The 20,819-nt window shown below is 49.7% G+C and overlaps 1 protein-coding gene across 3 annotated transcripts in view; it reads left to right on the forward strand.

The window, feature by feature from the left end:
• LOC116938557 (arf-GAP with GTPase, ANK repeat and PH domain-containing protein 1-like) overlaps positions 1 to 20,819 on the forward strand; it is a 176,386-nt gene that overhangs the window by 146,501 nt on the left and 9,066 nt on the right. For all 3 annotated transcript variants that reach the window (XM_076059408.1, XM_076059407.1, XM_032945827.2), the window contains exon 16: positions 877 to 1,099. In XM_076059408.1, the coding sequence (XP_075915523.1) occupies positions 877 to 1,099 (223 nt within the window). The remainder of the gene's footprint in view (positions 1 to 876; positions 1,100 to 20,819) is intronic.

Consider the following 20,819-nt stretch of genomic DNA (forward strand, 5'->3'; position numbering starts at 1 on the left):
ACTCTGTCAGTCACCCAGAAGGGTTCATCTGTTTCCGTGTTTATTGTAAAGTGCTTCTGTGTTGTAATTTTTTGCGGATGTGTTTATTCTGGCATTATCCAATTTAGCTGTCGGCCTTGCAGCGCTACGGTTGATAATGCTGACGATAGACTCAGTCTTCGTTGGGCGCATTCAGTTTGACCCAGAGGTGGGAAACCTTTTCTTTAGCCAAGGAATATTGGGAATTTGATACACTTTTCATGGACAACGCATTAACACGCAACCTTAGCATTTTCAAATATTAACGTGAAAAATAACAATGGCTCACCTCTACCGCACGTACGCGATGCATGCATCTGATTTCCTCTCACTGACATTGTTGATGTCGCTTCACAGTTCTGAAGTAGGCACACAGCGAAGATTGCTTGCGGTGATGGCTGAACTCAATTGTTGGGCCTTTCGAAGTGATAGGCCACATCCAGCCTGATTTTTGTTCCAACAGATATGACACCATTAAATGTGTTGCTTATACCCAGGAGTATTACCGACTGATTGTTTATGCTACTTTATCGTAGCTATACAATGTACAGAGCAAAAATTATATTTTAAATGTCTATGTATTAATTAGACCACTTTCAGTTAACCATGTTAACCACGTTCAGTTACCCATGTACAAAATGTTCATTGTCAATTATTGTAATTTCATCAGGCACATTCGACTTGTTGTCCACATTATTCATGGTACTTTAACATTTTTTGGTATAAATTCATCCCTCAAAGAACACAATTAAATGAAGCTTTTTTTTGTTCTATCTTACGTTTAAAATTTGCTGTTAACTCTCACACCCTCTCTCTCGTCCGCGCCCCTTCCCTCCCCCCGTGCGTCTACCCTTTTAGACCCCGACTGGGCGAGCCTCAACCTGGGCGCCCTCATCTGCATCGAATGCTCGGGCATCCACCGCAACCTGGGCTCGCACGTATCGCGCGTGCGCTCGCTCGACCTGGACGAGTGGCCCGACGAGCTGGCGCAGGTCATGGTGTCGGTGGGGAACGCCATGTCGCGCGGCGTGTGGGAGGGCTCCCTCGCCGGACATGCCAAGCCAGGCCCGCGCAGCTCACGGTGCGCTCCGCCGCGCCGGTCTTTCTCGCTCGCGCGCGGGACGGCGTCGCGTGGTTTCGTGTCGCGTGCGACGGTTTCGCCTGCGACCGATTCGGTTCGCGCGGCGGTTACCGCCGCGCGGCGGTGTCGTTGTTGCGCGACGTCAGGCCTGGTGTGCGAGCGGCCTCCGTTGTGGGACTGGTTTTTCTGCGCACATAGAGCACCGGGCAGGAAACGAATGCTGCAGGGCATGACCGTTATACTTGGTTCTCTTTGTAATTGTTCTTTACATTGAGTATCCAGTTCACTTGCCGAGCTGTGAAAGCCAGGAGTCTCAACTTACCCTCTTGCCTCTCTAAATTAAGTCTTTACAGGGAGCTGAGCTGCTATCGTGACTCGTGTGACCAACATGTTGGTCTTTGTCAGACATGGTCATTTTATTTCTTTGCAGCTGTGCAGATGATAGGATAGAAGGTCCTTGTAATAACCAACTTAGTAGTAACTAGAGTTGCAGTAGTAAATGAGTGTGCATATGATTACAATGCACTACAAGATGCTGAATGAACAAGATGGTGTTTTGTGAGCTCACATTGCGTTTGTGTTTTATGTTTTACAAATGTATGTATTGCATGCGTCGAAGACACGCATCATATTTACAGAAGCATTTTTATGCAAATGTTGCAGCCGAATGTTATTTGCGTTGCGTGCGCAAATGTGGCTCATGCCGTTAAGCAGTTCAATCCAGAGGCGGTGTTTTCCCGGCGCTGCTTTGCTGGGTCGAGCGCGATGCGAGCTTGGCTGGACTGCCTATGCCCCCGGCAAAGCCACTGATAGTGGCCACCGCCACGGGTCCCCACGGTGAACGCTTTTTTTTTAAGGCAGACGGCTCACGCTAGCGTGCGTTGTGTCACGATTCGAACCGGCTTGGTTTTGTTTCTGCGGCACTGGGAAGCAGAAAGCGTAAACTTGGGATGCCACCCCGTAGCAAGGTGGCGGGGCTCTGGGGCCTGCGTCGTCAGTAGCGGCGGTAGCGGCAGCGTCAGCGGAGCGGGCGCCCTCCTCGGAGGATCGCTTTTCACAATTATGTGCCTGACTGGCAGGCGACAAGCAGTGTTAGTGAAATGGCTTTCGAAAGCCTTCCAAATAAAGCCATCGCTTCCTAAACTGGGGGCTTAAGCCGGCAATCTGCAAATCGCTGCGCTGCGTCTGATGCTCTTTACAAGCTGTCGTGGCGCTGGGCCGCTTGAAGGCAGCTTGAAACCGGAGCCTGGAGCTGCGAAGGGGCTCAGGGGAGTCCTCGAGAGGGGGAGCAGCGGTCTCGTGCGCGCCGAGCGCCATCCCAGGCCAGCTGCCGCCCGGCCTGCGCCCGGCTCTTCCTTCCCCTCTTGCTGCCTCCCAGGAGGCTCCTCTGCACTGAGGGCTCGCTGATGGGGGTCCACTGCTCCGGCGGCGGCGGGCGCACCTTGCATAGTCGCGGCAGTTACACGGATACAAAAGTATAATTAGCAACGTTATGACGGTGTTCTGGCCGGCCCTATAGGGGCGGGTTTGGGGAGCAGCGGGCCTGTGCAGAGTAGTTTGTGGTGGTGGGAGAGCATTAGTGTGTTGTTTGTGTGGTTTCTTAGCCGACAGCAGATGGTGTATCCACATTTGTAAGAATTTCAGGTGTACGCCTGTTGAGGTTTATTTTGTTCTTTTTAAGTTAAATTCACTTGAAAATAATTCTCCACAGGAAGACATTCTCCCGTGATAGCGGCAGTCCCCCATCAAAAACTAGAAGCAGACAAGCTTCAGGAAGACAATTCTCGACTCACTAAATTACAACTCATATCTTATCGTTGCAAACTCGGTCAAGTACTGGCACATCCTTTGCAAAACTTGGTCATTGGCTGTTTAAAAAAAAGATGCAGAATTGTTGTTATTTGTTCTCAATTTCCCAACTTTTTGGGGGAATAACAGAAATGCTGTTTACTTTTATATTTGTTAACAAATGCATTTTAACTCGTGAAACGAATTTAACACGAAGAGACCCGTACTAATACCAGCGATCTGCAATGCTTCTTGTATCAGAAAAGGCAAATGCGTAGATAAATATAATAATTTGTAACTCTTTGTGAATGCAATGCTTGATGAAGGGCAGGGTTGGAGGGGGGGGGGGGGAAATGATGTAAGCTGGGAATCAAACTCAGTTCACCGAGTTCACAGTGCGGTGCGTGAACCACTGCATCACTATCACACTGGCTTCATGTAGGGGACTTTTACTGAAGCCTTCTCAATTACGCTCCCTTCGAAGCTGGTGAAAAGATAAAGTGGCCTGTAATGAGTAAGGATTCCTTGTGGGGGGGGGGGGGGTTTAGCCTCTGTGTGATTTGCACGACTCAAAAAATCAGCCAGTTGTTTATTTGGGATGCGGCATTTGGTGTGGGCCATGCAGCCTGGAATGTCCCACTTTCCTGCCTTCCAGGATGCCTCACTCATCAGTTATTTACGAAGTGCTCTGTCTCACTCCTCCACCCCAATCCTTCCTCACCCCTCTGTTAATTATTTACCCAGCCCCCGTGCTAATTAAAATGTCACATCTCTCCGCACTCCCCTCCAAATCTCCCACTCTCGCTGTGGGATAACTACAGGGCAAGAATTCGCGCTCGCTCAAACGAACGGAGCCCAAAGTTAAAGTACTGAGGGAAACGTGGGATTAAAACTATATATACAACAATATTAACAATTGTGGCACGGCAGAAATGGATATTTAGATGTTTAATAGTGAGAACGGTCTGCCGTGCAGCTTCTGCCATTTCGACAGACAACCCGGTGCGTTGGGAAATGGTCTCAGCGTGATTGTTCCATTTATCTGGGTCCTTGTGAGGAGGTGGCACGTCTTTCAGTTGCATAAGTAGCAGAGACAGCATTTGTCTGAGATCCCCACTTGACCTCCTTAAGCGAAGGGCCTTGCGGGTTTCACATTACGCAGCGGTGTGATAATTACCGGCTGGTTTGTTATCGACAGCACGTTGAAGAGTGGGGTGGTGGTGGGGGGGGGGCTTCGGGTGGGTGAGTGAGGGTGAGTGGGGGTGGGTGGGGGTGGGTGGGACGGGCAGGCTGTGGGAGGCGACCATGCGGCGGCGGTGGTGGGGCTGGCGATAGTCCTGGTTGGAGCTGGCCGAGAGGAGGAGGCCGACGAGCCGGTGCCCCCTTGTGCCGGGTCGAGCCGCTCCTCGCGCCGTGTCCCCCTTGCCCATTCCAGCGCCCGCACCCTCGCTCGCTCGCTCCCCACGCCGGCGCTGTCGTGTTCAATTCGCAAGGAGCAGCAGAATCTACGAGCGTCTGGGACAGTTCGTGCATTTCGCACTTGAGTTGTAGCTGCGGCGTGATGAAGCCGAGCTGGGTGGCCTGTGTGCCAGGGGATTGCAGGAGGGGGATACATGCGTTGGGTGGGGGGGGGGCCTTTGGGAGAGTTGAGGAAAGCTCAGGGGCTGAGGGGGGTGGGCAGGAGAGAGAGAAGGGCTGAGGGAGGGGGCGGGCATGTCGACGAGAGTAGGCAGTGGTAAAAATTGCATCGCAGATAAATTTGCGTCTCCACCTCCACACCCCCACCTCGGAAGCACCCCCGAAGTGGGTAATAGATTCTGAAATTTCATTTTGCGACTGGCTGATTTAATGATCCGAGGGGTAATTAATGGGCTGATTACCTTAATGTTAAATATGTCCGGCAGCGATCTGGACGACCTCTTGCGTGTCGAGGTCCCCGGCGAACGCGCCGTTCAATTAAAGTCCCCTCCAGGGCAGGACGGAATGACTGAAGCGGCGACACCGGCAACGGTAATAAAACATAACGCCGGGGCCCCCATTTCCCCGGCACGCCGGCAAAGCGTAGCGCGGCGGTAATAGCGGGCAAATCATTTGCTGTTTCACGCCCGCCGGCCATGGCTGATCCATTACAGCCGCGGAGAGATCGCACTGTAGCACCGTCATTATTTTTACGTGCTATTAATTATCGAAAGAATGTCACGATTCCTCAGTTCATTTCTTGTGCGCAGACCTCAAACCTCCCCCCTCCCCTGATGGACCTAATTAATTGCGAGGAATTCGCGACATTACAGCGTTGCTAATTTGCCTGCCCTGCCGTCTTTTCCACGGCAAGTTTGCTTCATCAGCCTTTTGTAGCAGGGCTGGGGCCCATCCAGTGAATCCCCCCCCCGCCCCTCGCCCCCACCTCACAGACACTCTCCTCCAGCTCCCGCATGAGGTGGACAAAATTGAGCTTTAATCTTAATTTCCCTCTCTGGCTGAAATTAAGTGCAAAGTGCGCACATCCTTGGTCCGAACGCAGAGCGGTAATTTGTAGCTCAGCTTTGAGTGCGAGTTAGAGCCAACTTAATTCAGAACGTCTTTAGTTTTTTGTGTGTTTGTGTGCCGGTTAAGGTTCGCTGTCACCCGTAATGAATTTTAACTCGTTTTTGCATTGCTCGGGTTAAGTGCTCGGCACGTCTGATTTTGAAAGCCAGGCAGGCATATTGCTTTTGCGGTTTCACACACGCAAGTAAAAATGATTAAAGCAGACGCTAATTTAATTGCTCCATTGATTTGCATAAAACAGAAAATAATTACAACTGCAATGTAGCCTGCAAATCATCCACCACCCTTCGAACTGATGTTTTTTTTAAATAACAGAATTTATTTCCGGGAGAAATAGCTGTCATAATTTATAATTAGTGTCCCAAGCCTGTCATCTCTAATTGATTCTAATATCAGGTCCTCTCTGCGACGGTAGTGCTCATTGATTATGCATTAAATCAGATGTGAAATTTAAACAAGATGATCCCAACAGTGACTAAGCGCATTATTATTACTACTACAGTGACGTAGAAGCTCATTTCGACAAATTACAAGCGCCGAGCACAAAACTGGTTTGATTATTCTTCAACAGCAGACAAGCCAGAAGCAACAGCAACATCAAATGCCACAACAACAACCCAGGCAACAACTGCATGACCTCCAGTACCTGCATTGTGTCATCAAACGTTGGGAAAGGCGTTTAATTTATACGTTATCGCAAATCATGTATCCAGTGATAAATGTTCGTTGATAATGACCATTTTAAAGCTTTACACAGAAAAGCCTCACCGAAGCCAGAGACTCGATTTCATTTGGGTTCTGGTCGGGCATGTTTAGCCAATGCCTTAATAGAGAGGTGAGGAACCTACGGGGTCACGTGCCGAATACAGGCCCACGATTTCACGTCACACTGCCCGTGGCCACCTGAAACCTGCCACATTGAAACGGCGTATAGCCGTTATTTATCCATCACTGCAAGCATCCTAGATTCACTAATCCGGTACTAGAGGGCAATATTACATCGGAACGCTGTTTTGGAAAAAGGTTTCCCACCTCTACCTTCATGGGTATATTTTTTTGTAGGAATGAGATGAGGGCCCTAGCTTTGGATAATTGGACAATTCCATGTGCAGATATCAAAAGAACTGCATATACCACCATGTAGTAGTGCAACTGAAAACCAAGTGGTGTCTTTCATTGAGGCAGACAACGACAACCACACTAATAATACCAGCATCCACATTGTCACTCTCTCTACCAAGGAACAAATCATTCCCGTGTTATTTAGTCCACATTTATTAATTTAGAATTGTGGTTTCTTCCAATATCAATCTCATTCTACCTTCTCTTGGTCATAAAAACGAATGAAAAATATGCTGCTGCTGCTGATGATAATGATGGGACAATAGCAGCAGCGGCAGCAACCAGCTACGTCAGCGGTTCGTTTCAACGATGTCAACCGAGGCACGCAGAGCCGTCGTGAGGCCGGTGCCATGAGTTTGTGGTGATCTCTCAGGAAGCTATTTGTTTAATGGCTCGAGGAGAGGCGGCTACGGACACGCCATCTCGTATCCGGGGGCCCAGCACTGACAAGTCGCGCTCGGCTTTGATGGCGCTATTACACGAGGCGCACCGTTACGAGCGCCATCTCGGAGGGCTGCGATCTGCGGCTCACGCTCGCTCGCGTGCGCCCACGACGCTCCTTCCCCCGGCGCCGTCGCAGGACCGCGAGGCAAAAGAGCAAAAATACACTGTCCATAAATTTATTTTTGTTGCCAGTTTTTGTGGGCCATGACCTGACGGGGATTATGGAATCTTGCGTTGGGGAAATTGCTGCGGCACGTTGGAATGTTTTATGGCAATTGCAAACCGGGAAGTGGGGGGGGGGGCGACTGGTTGGTTTGGAGGGGGGCAGTGGGGGGGGGGGGAAATCCGGGTTTGTGTTCCAATGCACTTGTAGCTCATGCCCGGGTGTCAATCGAGGTATCAAATTCTTGGTTCTTTCGGTAAAGTCACGTGGGAAGGGAAACAATAAAATAATAATAGGCCACTTTTTTTCAAATTTTCTTGCTGTGGTTTTCACACCTGATGATGATTGCTTGTGTTGCAGTCGAAACGTCGTGAGAATTTTATTGTTTTATATTTTTTATTATTTTATTGTTTCCCTTCTACGTGACTTTACCGAAAGAACCAAGAATATGAATCCCTGCAGTCACGAAAGCTTTAAATAAAAATTCGAGGTATCATCGTTGTGCGTTTTACCTGCACTCGGAGACGAAAGGTGGCCCTGAATATTCATGGCAGTTTAACAGCGGTAAATAACTGCACACAGCAGGAGGACAGCATACTTCATTACGGAACGATTTTGGAGCCGAGCCTGCTCCGCGCGGCACACATAACCGCTTAAATTGTCGTTTCAATCAGAGCGCTGCTAGACAGCCCGAGGTGCCATTATTATCTTTGTGGGTGAGCCAGCCAGCCAGGCCAGCAATCCACCCAGCAATCCAGCCAGACAATCATCCAGTGAGCCAATCAGTTAGCCAGAACGTGAGCTTGCTAGTCAGCCAGGCAGCCAGATAATCAGTCGACGAGTCCATTAACCAATGGGTAAGCGAGCAATCGAGCTACTCGGCAAGGGAAGGCAGTGAATCGGTCAGCAAGTCACTCAATCAGCTCGTCTAGCAGCGAGTGAGGGCACCACCTCTGGGATGGAGGGAGAGAAGGGAGCGTGCGCTCACTTATTTACTGCTTCAATCACGGCAGGTTTAATTGCCATCTAATTTTGCACGTTACCGAGCCAGGTATTATTTGGCCCCGCGGTTAATTAGGAAGCAATAAAAATTAGACTTCTTTTCACGAGGGCTGCTCATTTCCTCTGCGGACCGATCTTAATTAATCATCCCGGACCGGCTTGAGCAGTGAAGCTGCTGCATAACTCCTGCAGATGGGAAATTGGTATTCTTATTATATTCCACACTATGCTGCCATTTAATTCTGCGGTGAAGAGAATGTCTCCCCAACATTAATCCGTTTAGAGGTCCCCGGCTTGTGACAAAACTGCTTGTGGCCCAGTGGCTGAAAGGGCCACTCTGGAAGCTTGAATGGTTTCTGTATAAATCGTGACTGATCTAGTCCTTGTGGGCACCTCACGGAGGGAGGGAGCTTGTCCATTGTTCGTTGTGGTGCTGATTACAAATCAGGACAATTGCAGGGCTAATGTTGGTCCTCAGACCGTGTCTGCCGGTTCACTCTCTCCGTCACCTCCTGCCCTGCATCCTCCTTCTCTTCCTCCTCCTCCTGCTCCCTCCAAATCCACTAATTTCCCTCCCACTCCCCACACTCTTCCCCCACAGAGTAGCACAAATCAACATCCTAGCTCCATGCACAGGCTCATGTGTCAGCACTGGGTCCTTTTCAACAAGGAGCCCCGTAATTCTGCCCTGGCAGATAAAAAAAAGTTGGAATTTGCTCAATTTGCATGCGTGTAAAATAATCACGCCACATAATGCATCCATTAAACTTCAAAACCTGCGGGGAAACAAAAACCCCACCGTGTGCCATCAGCCGGCTGGGGTTTGTGTTTTTAATGGGACCCCCTGCCTGCGTTGCCCCTCGCTGAGTCACGTGCTTCACTCTCTCTTGGGGCTTCATTGCTTCAGGTGATTCACAAACCTCTGGCGGATGTGGCCTCTGTGCCCTCCGACCCCGGGGGGCGGTGGGGGGTTGGGTGCAGTCGGTTCCGCAGCAGCCGTCACGGTGAATCTGCGCATGCCTTATAGCGACGGTGAACCTTTTGGTAAATTCGTCGTAATCATTATCTTTACCACTTGTCGTCTCAATTTCATCGTCATCACCGACTGTGATCTATCTGTTTTTGGATAAGGAGTCAGTCTCGCGATGCGGCAATGAATCTTGCTCCTGAACACGAGCTGAATTCATCGCTCCGTCTCTGCGATGGACGTATTTTTTTCAGGATTTCCTCTCTTGGCTTCCACTCCATTGTTGGTCTCATTCGTCGGTCCTTCCCATCTCCACCAACGATGCGATGGATTGGCACGATATCGGTGATCATCACGATTCAATTCATGAATGAGTTTATTGTTTGATGCTTCGTTGTGCGTGGAGAATCGACTTAAACATAATTGATTCTTGCTGTCCAACTTGTGCATTATCTATTTCCACTGCACAGTCTGCCCTAATAACATATTTTTGTTTAATACTTTTTTTTCCTTAAAATTATTTAGTAATTTGAGACGTTTTTGTTCTGTTTACGTCTCTTATTTATACACTTTATTAGATAAAATAATTTATATTTTGTGATGAAAAATCATCTACCGTGATACTAATAATACATTAATCAATGAATTCGTTACATGTTTAACAGTGAGACCTCGAGGAATTGTGGGACTCCACGATGACCTACGCCAGCGTTTTCCACACCGGCGCTGGCATTGACGGTTTTAGAAGCTTGCGATCGGGCGGCCAAATGACGATTAATTCAGTGGCCTGAAGCGCAAATGTTTTTTTTCCGGATTTCCCCGGGAATGCTTGTGGGAAAGGACTGACTCGCCCTCCAGCTACGCTTGCGTGTTCAACTTAAACGAAACCAAATTTTCTTGCCGTGGTTTTCACACCTGATGATGATTGCTTGTGTTGCAATCGAAACGTCGTGATAATTTAATAGTTTTATTTGTATTATTTTATTATTTTCCTTCTACGTGACTTTACCGAAAGAACCAAGAATATGAATCCCTACAGTCACGAAAGCTTTAAATCGAAATTAAACTAAACTATTTTAATTTTTCCAGGTAAGGCCCACATGATAGCTCAACGAAGTGGCCTATCATGTGGAAATTTATAGCAGCCAAATACTCTAAATGCACGTTTTTAAATGTGGAGAGAAAAACTGGAGGGCCCATAGAAAAATCCACACAACCGAGGGAAGAGCATGCAAACTCCATCTATACAGGCGCGTCAGGGTCGGGATCGAACCCACGACCTCCTGTATACCAGGCAGCAGCAGTCGTAACGTGTGCATGATGTGCATGCATTTTCCGTAATAGGAGCTCACTAACAATATTTACCCTGACAAATCTGTAAGGTTACTCGTTAATAGGTGCTCATTAACAATATTTGTCCTGACCGTCTGTAAGGCTAAGCGGGGATCTTTTGTCCTCATCGTACATGTGCCTGTCCGTGTGTGTGTGCATGTTTGCTCAGCTGAAAGCTTGCTTGCAGGACACACACACACACACACGCGTGCGCGTCTCCCAACAGCCACATAATGTCCAAATTAAATCCAAAGACAGGCGGAAAGGAAAGGGCCACTGTGGAAAGGAGACAGCCTTGGGGGGGAGGGGTTGGCGGGGGGGGGGAGGACGGCGGTTAGGGGCGCTGTTGCATAAAACCCGTTATCGGATCTGGCCAGAGGACCCGTCGTCCATTCCTCCAGCCCGGCAACCTTTGAAGGAGGTGACCAGCAGATGGGTTCCAGTCATTACGGCGTGGAGCGATCATCCTCGCTCCTTTATGCCGAGTGCGAGTGTGTGGCGACGGGGGCAGACGAGCACAATTGGCTCGCTGGACGCATTGTGGGGCGTAATTGTCCTGGCCGCTTTGTCGGCGTCTGTGTTATGGTTGTAAATGTGTTAATGGGACGACGGGGGAGGGAGAACAGGGTGAGGGATGGGCTGGGGGAGGATGCAGGCGGTTGTTAAATGGCGAGAAGGGGGATGCACGCCATGCGGCACTCCACAATAGGGTTGTTGTTTTATTCTCTTTAAAAAAAAGTTTAGTTCGCCTTGTTGTGCCGTGCACACGTGTTTGCGCGGAACGCGCGCTTCAGCCACCCCACGTTTAATTAATCGGGCTTTAACATCGCCGTGGCTCGGGAGACGGGGGGGGGGGCACGTTTATTGGCGAGTGGGCTGGGAGACGATGAGCCCTTGGGGGGTGGACCTCCCGAGAGTTGGGGCAGCGGCATCGTGACTCGAACTCCGACGCAAATTCAGCAGGTGTATAGTTCGTTCGCCTTCTTGGAATGAGTGAGCGTGCCTTTTTTAAACTTGCCAAAGCGGTATGCGCACCCCGTGGTCATTTGACACGTCTGTGGAGACAAATGCTCACTGTTTAGCTTGGAAATGGATCGTCGTGTTATCTGTGCACTATTAAAACGCCACTTGTGATATTCTGCAGCATATATAATAGGTATTGAACAATCAACACGTGCAATATCTAAATAACACATATATTCTGCTAGGAACCTCTATTTCCCGCATTAGAAAGTAATACAGCTATCTGAAGCAATGCACGTTGGGCATGTAACAAATCACCCTCCAGCAATTATCACGGTTAAGGGTCACAATCCGATCCAAATATTGATTCTCTTTTCGCTCGTTCATAGCTTCTCTTTTGCCTTTTATCCAGTCTGCTTTGTGCAGTTTTGTCTGCTCCCTTAGCCTCGGTGTAACATCACCGCATCATTTGCAAAAATCGTAAATAGTCGATCGCGCCACGCACAATTTGATGCGCATATCGTGGGCGTAAGAATCGATCTTGACCGCGGCCTTGCCCGCGAGTGCACGCTGCCGGCGCTTGTGCGTGCCCGCGCGCGCTCACCATTGGACTCCGGCTTCGATCTTAATGAGGACATCGTACGGTCGCTTTACACCACCAACCACCCCCCCCTGCCCCCCACGGAGCGTGTTTCTTCTCCCGGTAATCACTCGCAAGATCAAGATCTACACGGGCTTATTTATAATTAATGAATTGCACACTGCCTCCGTGCGAGTGAAACCTGCTCTTTAGGTGTCGGCACAGCCCCAGTTCACAGTGTGTGCTGCACCAATGGGGGGGGGGGGGGTGGGAAGTGCACGAAATGTCTTCAATGCTTTCTCTGCACACGCCGCGTGTATGTGCCCGTGTGTGATCGCGTGTGAAGGGTAGCGGTAGTATGGCGGTTAGCGCACTGCGCTACGGACCCGGCGACCCGAGTTCCATTCCTGCTCGCGACCAACATCGGTGACAAATATCTGAATCGGTCATGGACCTCCCTTAGGTCGACTCAGCCTCAAATGAGTACCTGGTGTGATGTGTAGTAAACATTGCCACTAGGCCACCCAACTTCTCGTGTGCCATTCTGGCCTTCATAGGTGCTCGCTAACAGCACTTGCCCCAACAGTCACGTTTTCAGGCTATACAGGCTATACAGGGGATCTGTGGTTATGTGTACGGCTCTTTTGTTAATCCAATGCAGGATGAGAGCCTTACTCCCGCAGCGTGTGGGTCACGTGAGTCGTGTTCCCCTATGGAAGAACCCCGTTACAGCGAAAACACGGTTCTTCCAGAGGTGGAAATTACATAGAGAAAAGTAAAAAAATATATATTTTAAAATATTGGCATTTAAACAGAATCCATGTCAGGCTTTTGGTCCCTTTTTTGATGGGGGGGGGGGGGGGTCTCTGACATTAAGGAACGGATTGGGACTGCGCTGTGCGCTGGAGATGACCATATTCGGAAGTCGTCCGTCCAGAGGGGGATCTCTGTCTCTTTATATGTGTGGGTGTGTGTGTGAGAGATTGGTTGTTGCGCAGCACCGGGATTGTTGGGGCAGCAGCTGCGAGCCGACACTCGCGTCACGCTCGCTTGACGGCAGCGCCCGGCCCCTTATTGGCGACATGGGACCGTGTTCCCTTTATCAATTCCAACCGCTCGACCCTCCCACAGCATCCCCGCTCCACCCCCTACCCCCCACCACCAAGCCTCTCCACCTCAGCGTCCGATCGAGACAATCCGTGCGGTTCGTGTGACGGCGAGGGGCGAGCCGGCCGCGGGGCATTTAAATGATTCGTCGATTTGTCAAAATCGATTCATGCGATACATGTGCGAGATTTTGCGCACGCGAAAATGCACTGCGTATAATTTTTCGCAAGTTGTACATCAACTTTACGTCTACCCTCGTGGACAAAACGAACCAGAACAAATAATAAATAGTCTCAGGGTTTGGAGGAACGTATTTCAGTTAATTTGCTGTGCAGCACTTTAAAATTTCATTATGAAAGCCGCTTCATAAAATCAAGATTTTTATTATTAAAAATAACATTTTGCAATTCTGCTAAAGCCGTACGTTCATCGAGCACGGTTAAGGCACGTCATATTTTATTGTAATTGTTCGACATACCTCAGGGCTTGGGTGTGGGATTTGAGACGGGTGTGATGCGGGGAAGTGTGCGTGGCCATGAAATACTTTGCTCTCACTGAGCCAGCACGGCACTGCCCTGGGCAAGAGGCACAACGCGCGTGCGTGGGACACGGCGACTCGATTCCCCGTGTAAATCTACATGTCAGCCCATTGGGATGTGGTTAATTTTCTCTCGTTAGGAATACCTGGGGACAGATGTGTACTGCATGGGAGGTGTCGTATAAATTAGAAATGATGATGATGGCACAGAATAAATGAACAGGTAATTCATCTTTGGAACCAAAGTCAGTTGAGTTTTTTTTTTCATGTTAAAGTTTCAAAGCAAATCATCTATACTTAAAAAAATTACGTGTGATGTTTGTTGGTGAAAATATTTTGCAGAATAAGAAGGAGAACACAAGGACAGGTGGTTTCTACAAAGTAAGATGGGATTAATAAACAGGAAAATAATCATGCTCATGGTTTGTTTTGGATATCGCGTTCTTTATGCCAGGACATCCCAGATCGCTTTACGCACAATTATCGACTTGCATCACATCGCATCTGAAACATTTATATACTGTACTAAACTATTTTTATTTTACCAGGTAAGGCCTACTGATCTGGATAGCTATTTTTCAGAAGCGACCTGGCCACAAATAATAGCTCAACGAAGTTGCTTATCATGTGGAAATTTTAAGCAGCCAAATACTCTAAACACATGTTTCTAAATGTGGAGAGAAAACCCGGAGGACCCAGAGAAAAATCCACACGACCGTGGAGAGAACGTGCAAACTCCAAATATACGAGCGTCATGGTCGGGATCGAACCCACAACCTCCTGTATACCAGGCAAGGGAATTCACATCTAATTTGAAAGGGCATCCCTAGTGGAAGCTGTCCCTGTGGACACGAGGTGATTTGGCAGCTGCAATCAGGCATGAATCTACCAGGAGGGGGCAAAAACTGCTATGTGTAATCCCACATGGGTAATTTGCGGGTAATTGCCTAATGTAGAACTTGGTGTAGCAGCGATCGTGCTGGAGAGGGACAGACATCCGTTATTTAATCAGGATGGGAGTATGTTGAGATGAACAATCTCTTTGAGGGTTCCCTCGGTCACAAACACGATGCAGGACTCTTGATAAAAAATATATCGGTCAAAAACAACCGTGCAATTTTAAGCATTATAGCAAAACTTTCTTTCAATATGAAACAGTAACGAACAGCAATATTAACTTAAATTTTTACGTAACGTTTCAAGTGAGATAGATCAATTACAGCCCGATGTATAGTGTCGTTCAAAAGCATTTCCATCCATATTATTAAGCTGCGTTGTGGGGAGCAGAGGAGAGTGCAGCAAGTACAGTACCACAAAAACATTGTTGTACTCTACTTCTCTGCTCCCGCGTCAATGCTCCTTGCTTGCCTACACCACTTTCCACTGAGCCACGTGGTGACACGTGGTCTCATAACTGCCATGACCTGCGTGGCGTCAGGAGGCTCTTGCCCTGCAGTGGATTGACAAAAGCACTGTAACATGTTCAAGCGACAAGTCCAGTTGTAAATGAAAGTCTTGACTAAGGAAGGGACCTATTTAAATACAATGGAGGTACAATGAGGAGGGCATTACGATCAATATTCACGCTCTTTCACGTTCGGGCTTTCTGATGTGTTTCCCGTCGTTTCCACGGCCACTTCCTGTCCACTATTTTTGTCGCTCGAGAAACGGGATGAGCCATCCATGGGCCCTGCGTCGCTCGATCGTTGCGTCGAACAAGGGGGGGGGGGGGGGACATGCAAAAAAAAACCAGACCCTGACACGGGCCTCCAGCTGCGACACCGCAAACGGCCCCGCCACCCACCGCCCCCCCTCCCCACCCCGGAGGCCCGCCCGCAAAAGGAGAGCGCGCAAACAGGGCATCCATCACGGGGCCGGGTGACGCTGCGCGCCGCGTGTGGGTTTTTGTAATTAATAACGGCGTCACTCGCAGGGGCCCACGGTAAGGAGAGGTGGCAGGTTAATTGTGATGATTTCGTTCCGCCTCGCCGATGCCGCCACGTTGGGCTGTTTCGCGGCTTGTAGTGGGTTGAAGGAGTCGCCCGAGAGAGGGGGCCGTCCTCCCCGGCGCGTTTCAGTCGCACGGCGTTCGGCGAGCGATACGGGGAACTCGGCTCCGCTCCGAGGAGGAGGTAGATTGTCGGCGATTGGTGGTTCTCACCGTTGTGTGTGTGTGATGCTAGTTTTAAGGAAAGCGATGGGAATAGAGAGGAAGTTTGACCACACGGCAGATTCTGATAGCAAGCACCTATTGAGGCTGGCATAATACTGTATGAGATAAGGTGTTGGATTCCAAAATTACTCCAGGTTGCCTTTGTCACTCCCCTTGTGATGTTGTCGTGCAGCACCAAGTACCCATTTTAGGCTGAATGGACCTTACAGAGCCACAAGCCAAGTTCATCAGTTGCCAGTTGCATTGTGCTTAGTGACTATCAGTCGTATCGACCCCACTGGGTTCATGGTGCGGGTCACGACAACACTACGCGCACACTGTGTCCGAGCACTTTAGCAACGGTGACGATGCGAACCGTCACAAACAATAGCACAGATATATTCGTCAATGTTCATTTACACGATGCCAGCCGTCGGACCTTTTGACCTTCACGCCGCATAACAAAAGCCGATGGCCCATTCGTCTTGTGCATCTCGAACCGCTTTCTTAGTAACCGCTTCCACAGTACGGGGTTGGGGTGGGGGAGGGTGGTGGTGGTGGGGGTGGGGGGCGGTTGGGGGCAATGGGGGGGAGGGGGCGGTGGGGGCGCAGGGAAATGCGCGTTTGTGTGGCCCAATAACCAACGTGGCGCCCACGGCAGCTTCCGGGAGTATTACAACCTTCACCTTCAACCTCTGTAGCTGAAAATCAATCTCGGGCGGGGTGTCGCAATCCGCACCACTCCCTGAAAATTCCATTAAGAGGTACCTTGGGCGCGCAGTGATTGCTCACGCCACTTGTACTCCTGGGTAGGGGAGGGCGGCTGTGAGCAATCGATTGTATTGACGATCGATTATTAAAATGATCCATCTTATTTAATTAAGTAGTTATTGGTTGCGTCCCTAGCTGTTATTACGCGACTGCACGCGTGCAGAGGCTTTATCCGATGAATGGGAGCGGGAAAGCGTTTCACACTAAAAATTTGCATGGAATTGCTATTCCTGTTGACATTTTTACCAGTAAAGATGTGCATTTAAATTCAGATCGTAACACAATATCACTTTTTTTAAATGTGCATTATTTTATTTATGGCCCTTTGTCAATCCACTGGCTGGACGAAGGCCCATCCATACCGTGTAAGCAATGAGAGGTTACGTGGCCATTATTGACTATGCTAGTCACTGCCTGTTGATTAAGTGTGAGGCCAGGACCCATCGAGATTTCGCTCACCACTGATTCTTTTAGCCGTGACCCAGAATTGAACTCAGGTCATCGGGTTCACAGCGCAGTACACCGCTAACCACTACGCCACATCTGGCGATTAATGCTTTTTGAATCACGCAATCACTGGGGCATTTTCACAAAGCTCTAAAAGAGCGAAGTGCAGGCCGCGAAGAGCCCTTGTAGGTGATCGCCGTGCCGATTTCACCTCGTTACGGAGTGACCGTGGCCCTCCCAGGGATGCACGCTCGCCTCCCACACACTCGCGCAAAGCAAGCTCGCGCGAGCACAGTATTTAGACATTGTACGGTCATTACGTGGGTCCGAGCTCAATAACAAAAATCCCTTTAACCACCCTGAGTACAATGTTTCCTGAGTTTAAACCAGGGTTGAGGATTCATTTAAACCAGGCCTGAGGCCACACGAGGCCGACCACTTCGAAACAGCCCCAAAAAATCACAATTATGAGGCACTGCAAGCGGCTTAGCCGCGCTGGTCTGGTGACTTGAGGAAAATACTGGCAACGCTGTGCTTCTGATGTTACCGCACTCTTGTTACTTCGGTCACTGCGAGAGGTCCTTTCAGTGGCAGAAGTGACTGAGGTGTGTGTTAATGTGTGACTTGCCAAACGTATTTGAATGCCCTGTTTGGCCATTCGTAAGAAAAGGGTTCCCCCCCCCGTCCCTGTCCCTTTGGTTATTCTACGCAACTGTCCACTGATATGCTGTGGAGAAACGACGGCAGTGCTGGCGCCTGGCTTTTTCTGTGGAGGTTTCCCCCTGAGCGGGACCGGCCACAGCCTTGGGGGCAACGGGGAGCCGCCATGCTCGACTGTGCCACTGATTTGCCGCCTATCTGCGTCCCGCGATGTTATTTTAGCAACAGCAAGATGCGGCGACAGCTTTCGTGGTGAGGTGTTACTCTTGAGACGGCGGCCGAGAAAGGCTGCAGAGATCGCTTGTAACATAGCACAGGGATCTCGGTCAATGAAATGACGGTGGATGCGACGGGTTTGGTGGAACGCCACACGGCGCGTCCCGTTTACACAGGCTCGCTGTCAGCACGAGCTCACTGTCAGCACGGGCTCGCTGTCAGCACGGGCTCGCTGTCAGCACGGGCTCGCTGTCAGCACGGGCTCGCTGTCAGCACGGGCTCGCTGTCAGCACGGGCTCGCTGTCAGCACGGGCCGAGTGTCGCAGAGACTTTAGCTCAGGCGGGACGAGGTTTTCTGGCTCGGTTGGGAAGTTGGGATTGTGTTTTTTAATGTGACCACATGGACTCATTTTGTCTGTTGAGATCACTGTTTTTTTGTTGTTTGTGCATCTTTGCTTTGATGCCATCTATTTATTTGTTGTTACTTTTTAATTTTGCCTGCAGGTAGGGTTTTCATTTGCTTGCCAGTGACTGTACATGGGATTTGGTCCTCATATATAATCAACGAGGGGGTGGGTGGCCAGCACCACGCCCGGCCGCCTTTGTCTCCCCAGTGACGATGTTCACACACCACACCAGTTACTCGTTTGAGGCTGAGTCGACCTAGGGGAGGCCCAGGACCGGTTCAAATAATCGTCACCGGTGGTGGCCGTGAGCGGGAATGGAACTCGGGTCGCCGGGTTCGTAGCACAGCGCGCTAACCACTACACTACCGCTCCCCCCACACACACACATGCGCGCGCGTCCATAGGTACACATACACGCGCTTGCTGCAGACACACCACGCAACTTTCAGGGTGCGTAAGGCAGTAAACGACAGAAATAATAAAGCAATGCTGCGTGAAGAACGCCTGAGACCTGCAACACATTTGTATTTAACTTTACTCGCGGAGGGTTGGGGGGGGGGGTGACATGAGCAGGCACACTGCGTTACGCTTCCACATGCGCGGGTCACATGACAGATGTGACGTCACAGCTCACTTGCCGTGCAAAAAAATATGCATTATTGAGCCCCCCCCCCCCCAAAAAAAAAATATACAAAAGTATTTTTTTATAATTTTTGCATGGTGTACAGTCTGGAAAGTACCGACATGGCAAATTTCAAGTTTGTTGCATGTCGGGAAGTACGCTAAACATTTTGAACAGACACATTCACAAATTTCCCTTATATATAGAGATGTACAGCGTTATGGGATGCTTTGAGCATGAATGACGCTATGTAAAATGAAAGTATTATTATTAAAGGTGACTCGTCAGCCTTTGACAACTACGGTGTTGAAACACATTCGTAGAGACAGTTATTTGTGTGCAGTGGTTCGGTTGTGTGGCCAGCAAGACAGTTACAAGTCCACGCCCCAGCCTGGATTCAGCTCGGTCCCTTATACCATCTGGAATCGATCAAATGAGTTCAATGTCATAGGCTCTTGGCAATGGTTGTCTGACTATGCTTGACCCCTCACCACTAGTAATGTGGAATTTCCACTACCTGCTCAGGGCTGTGAACAGGACCTGCGCACCACCCCACCGCCAAGACGGTTCAAGCCAGAAACAACAACAACAACAGTAAATAATAATAATAATAAATGGGTGGATCAGTGGTGCAGTGCTTAGCGCACTGCACTATGAGTCCAGTGACGTGAATTCGATTCCCGACGACTTCTAACGTCAGCGGCGAGTGATATCTGAACCTGTCCTGAGTTCGCGTCCTCTACCAACCCACACTGACCAGGGGTGATGAAATATCATCCAACAGAGCACCCCCCCCCCCCCCCACCAATGGACACAGCATTGGGAGGCCTTCATCCAGCAGTAGATTGACAAAGAGTGGTGTGAATTTGAACGCTTGAGGTACACGCGGTGGGCCTTAAAGGTGGCCTTCAGAGAGCCATTGACATGACTTGGCAAGTTGCCCCCCCACCCGACACTCGTCGGTTACCCCTGCATTGACCGTCGGTGCCCTGCGGTGCCTCCGACGGAGCTGGGTGGTGAGGAAGCCAGATCCTGCCCACTGTGTCTCTCACTCAGCGCTGCTGAATGTTTCTTTAAGCTTTTTTTTTTCTTAGACATGCACAGAGGCGACCGGGAGAGCAAAGGTGCTAACAAATCCCAGCGACGCTTTTCAAACGAGGCTCCCAGCTACAGCTCACCACCCCACCACCCCCGCGTGGCTGAATACAGAGTAGCTGTTCTGAGGTCCCTGTTTGGACGGTATGCGGAATACAGGGAACTTCGTCCTGACACTGGCTCCTCAATTGTAGTGTGAAGAATTGTAATGCTGGTAAGATTTATAACAACACAAAAAAAATGTCAAGGCTTCTCCCTTTTTTTTAAGAGGCTCATCAAATATTTAACAACATTCTTTACGCGCAGGCCTCCCCCCCCATTGTTCATTGATGCTTCGGGCCATTTTTTTTTTGTTCACACTGAAACTTTCAGCGCAACACCACGGGAGTTGTGTGTGTGGGCTTGAGCTCGAGTAGTACCATCGCTTGCCCGGTTGCGGCTTGGCAGAGGATGTGCCCGATATTAGTGTGAGCCTTTGTTAAGGGCAATTCCATGCTCCTCATCCTGCGTTGGACTCTCGCCGGCAGCGCGTTCGCGTAAGCGGTGCGAGGCGTTGTGCCGGTTCCCCGGTGCGCGCCGCTCCCTCGCCGCTCTCCACACGGTCGTGCGAGGAGTTGCTCTGCGGCAGAGCGGTTCGATGCATTGTTACACGTCCATTTGTAATAACTAAACTTTAAACTCTCTTTTACTTTACCAGGTAAGGCGCACTGAGTTATATACCTCTCTTTTTCAGAAGCGATCGAGCCACAAATGATAGCTCAACGAAGTGGCTTATCACGTGGAAATGTATAGCAGTC

This window comes from Petromyzon marinus, chromosome 4 (genome assembly GCF_048934315.1).
Source record: "Petromyzon marinus isolate PM22_M1 ecotype Great Lakes invasive population chromosome 4, UKy_Petmar_22M1.pri1.0, whole genome shotgun sequence".
NCBI lineage: Eukaryota > Metazoa > Chordata > Hyperoartia > Petromyzontiformes > Petromyzontidae > Petromyzon > Petromyzon marinus.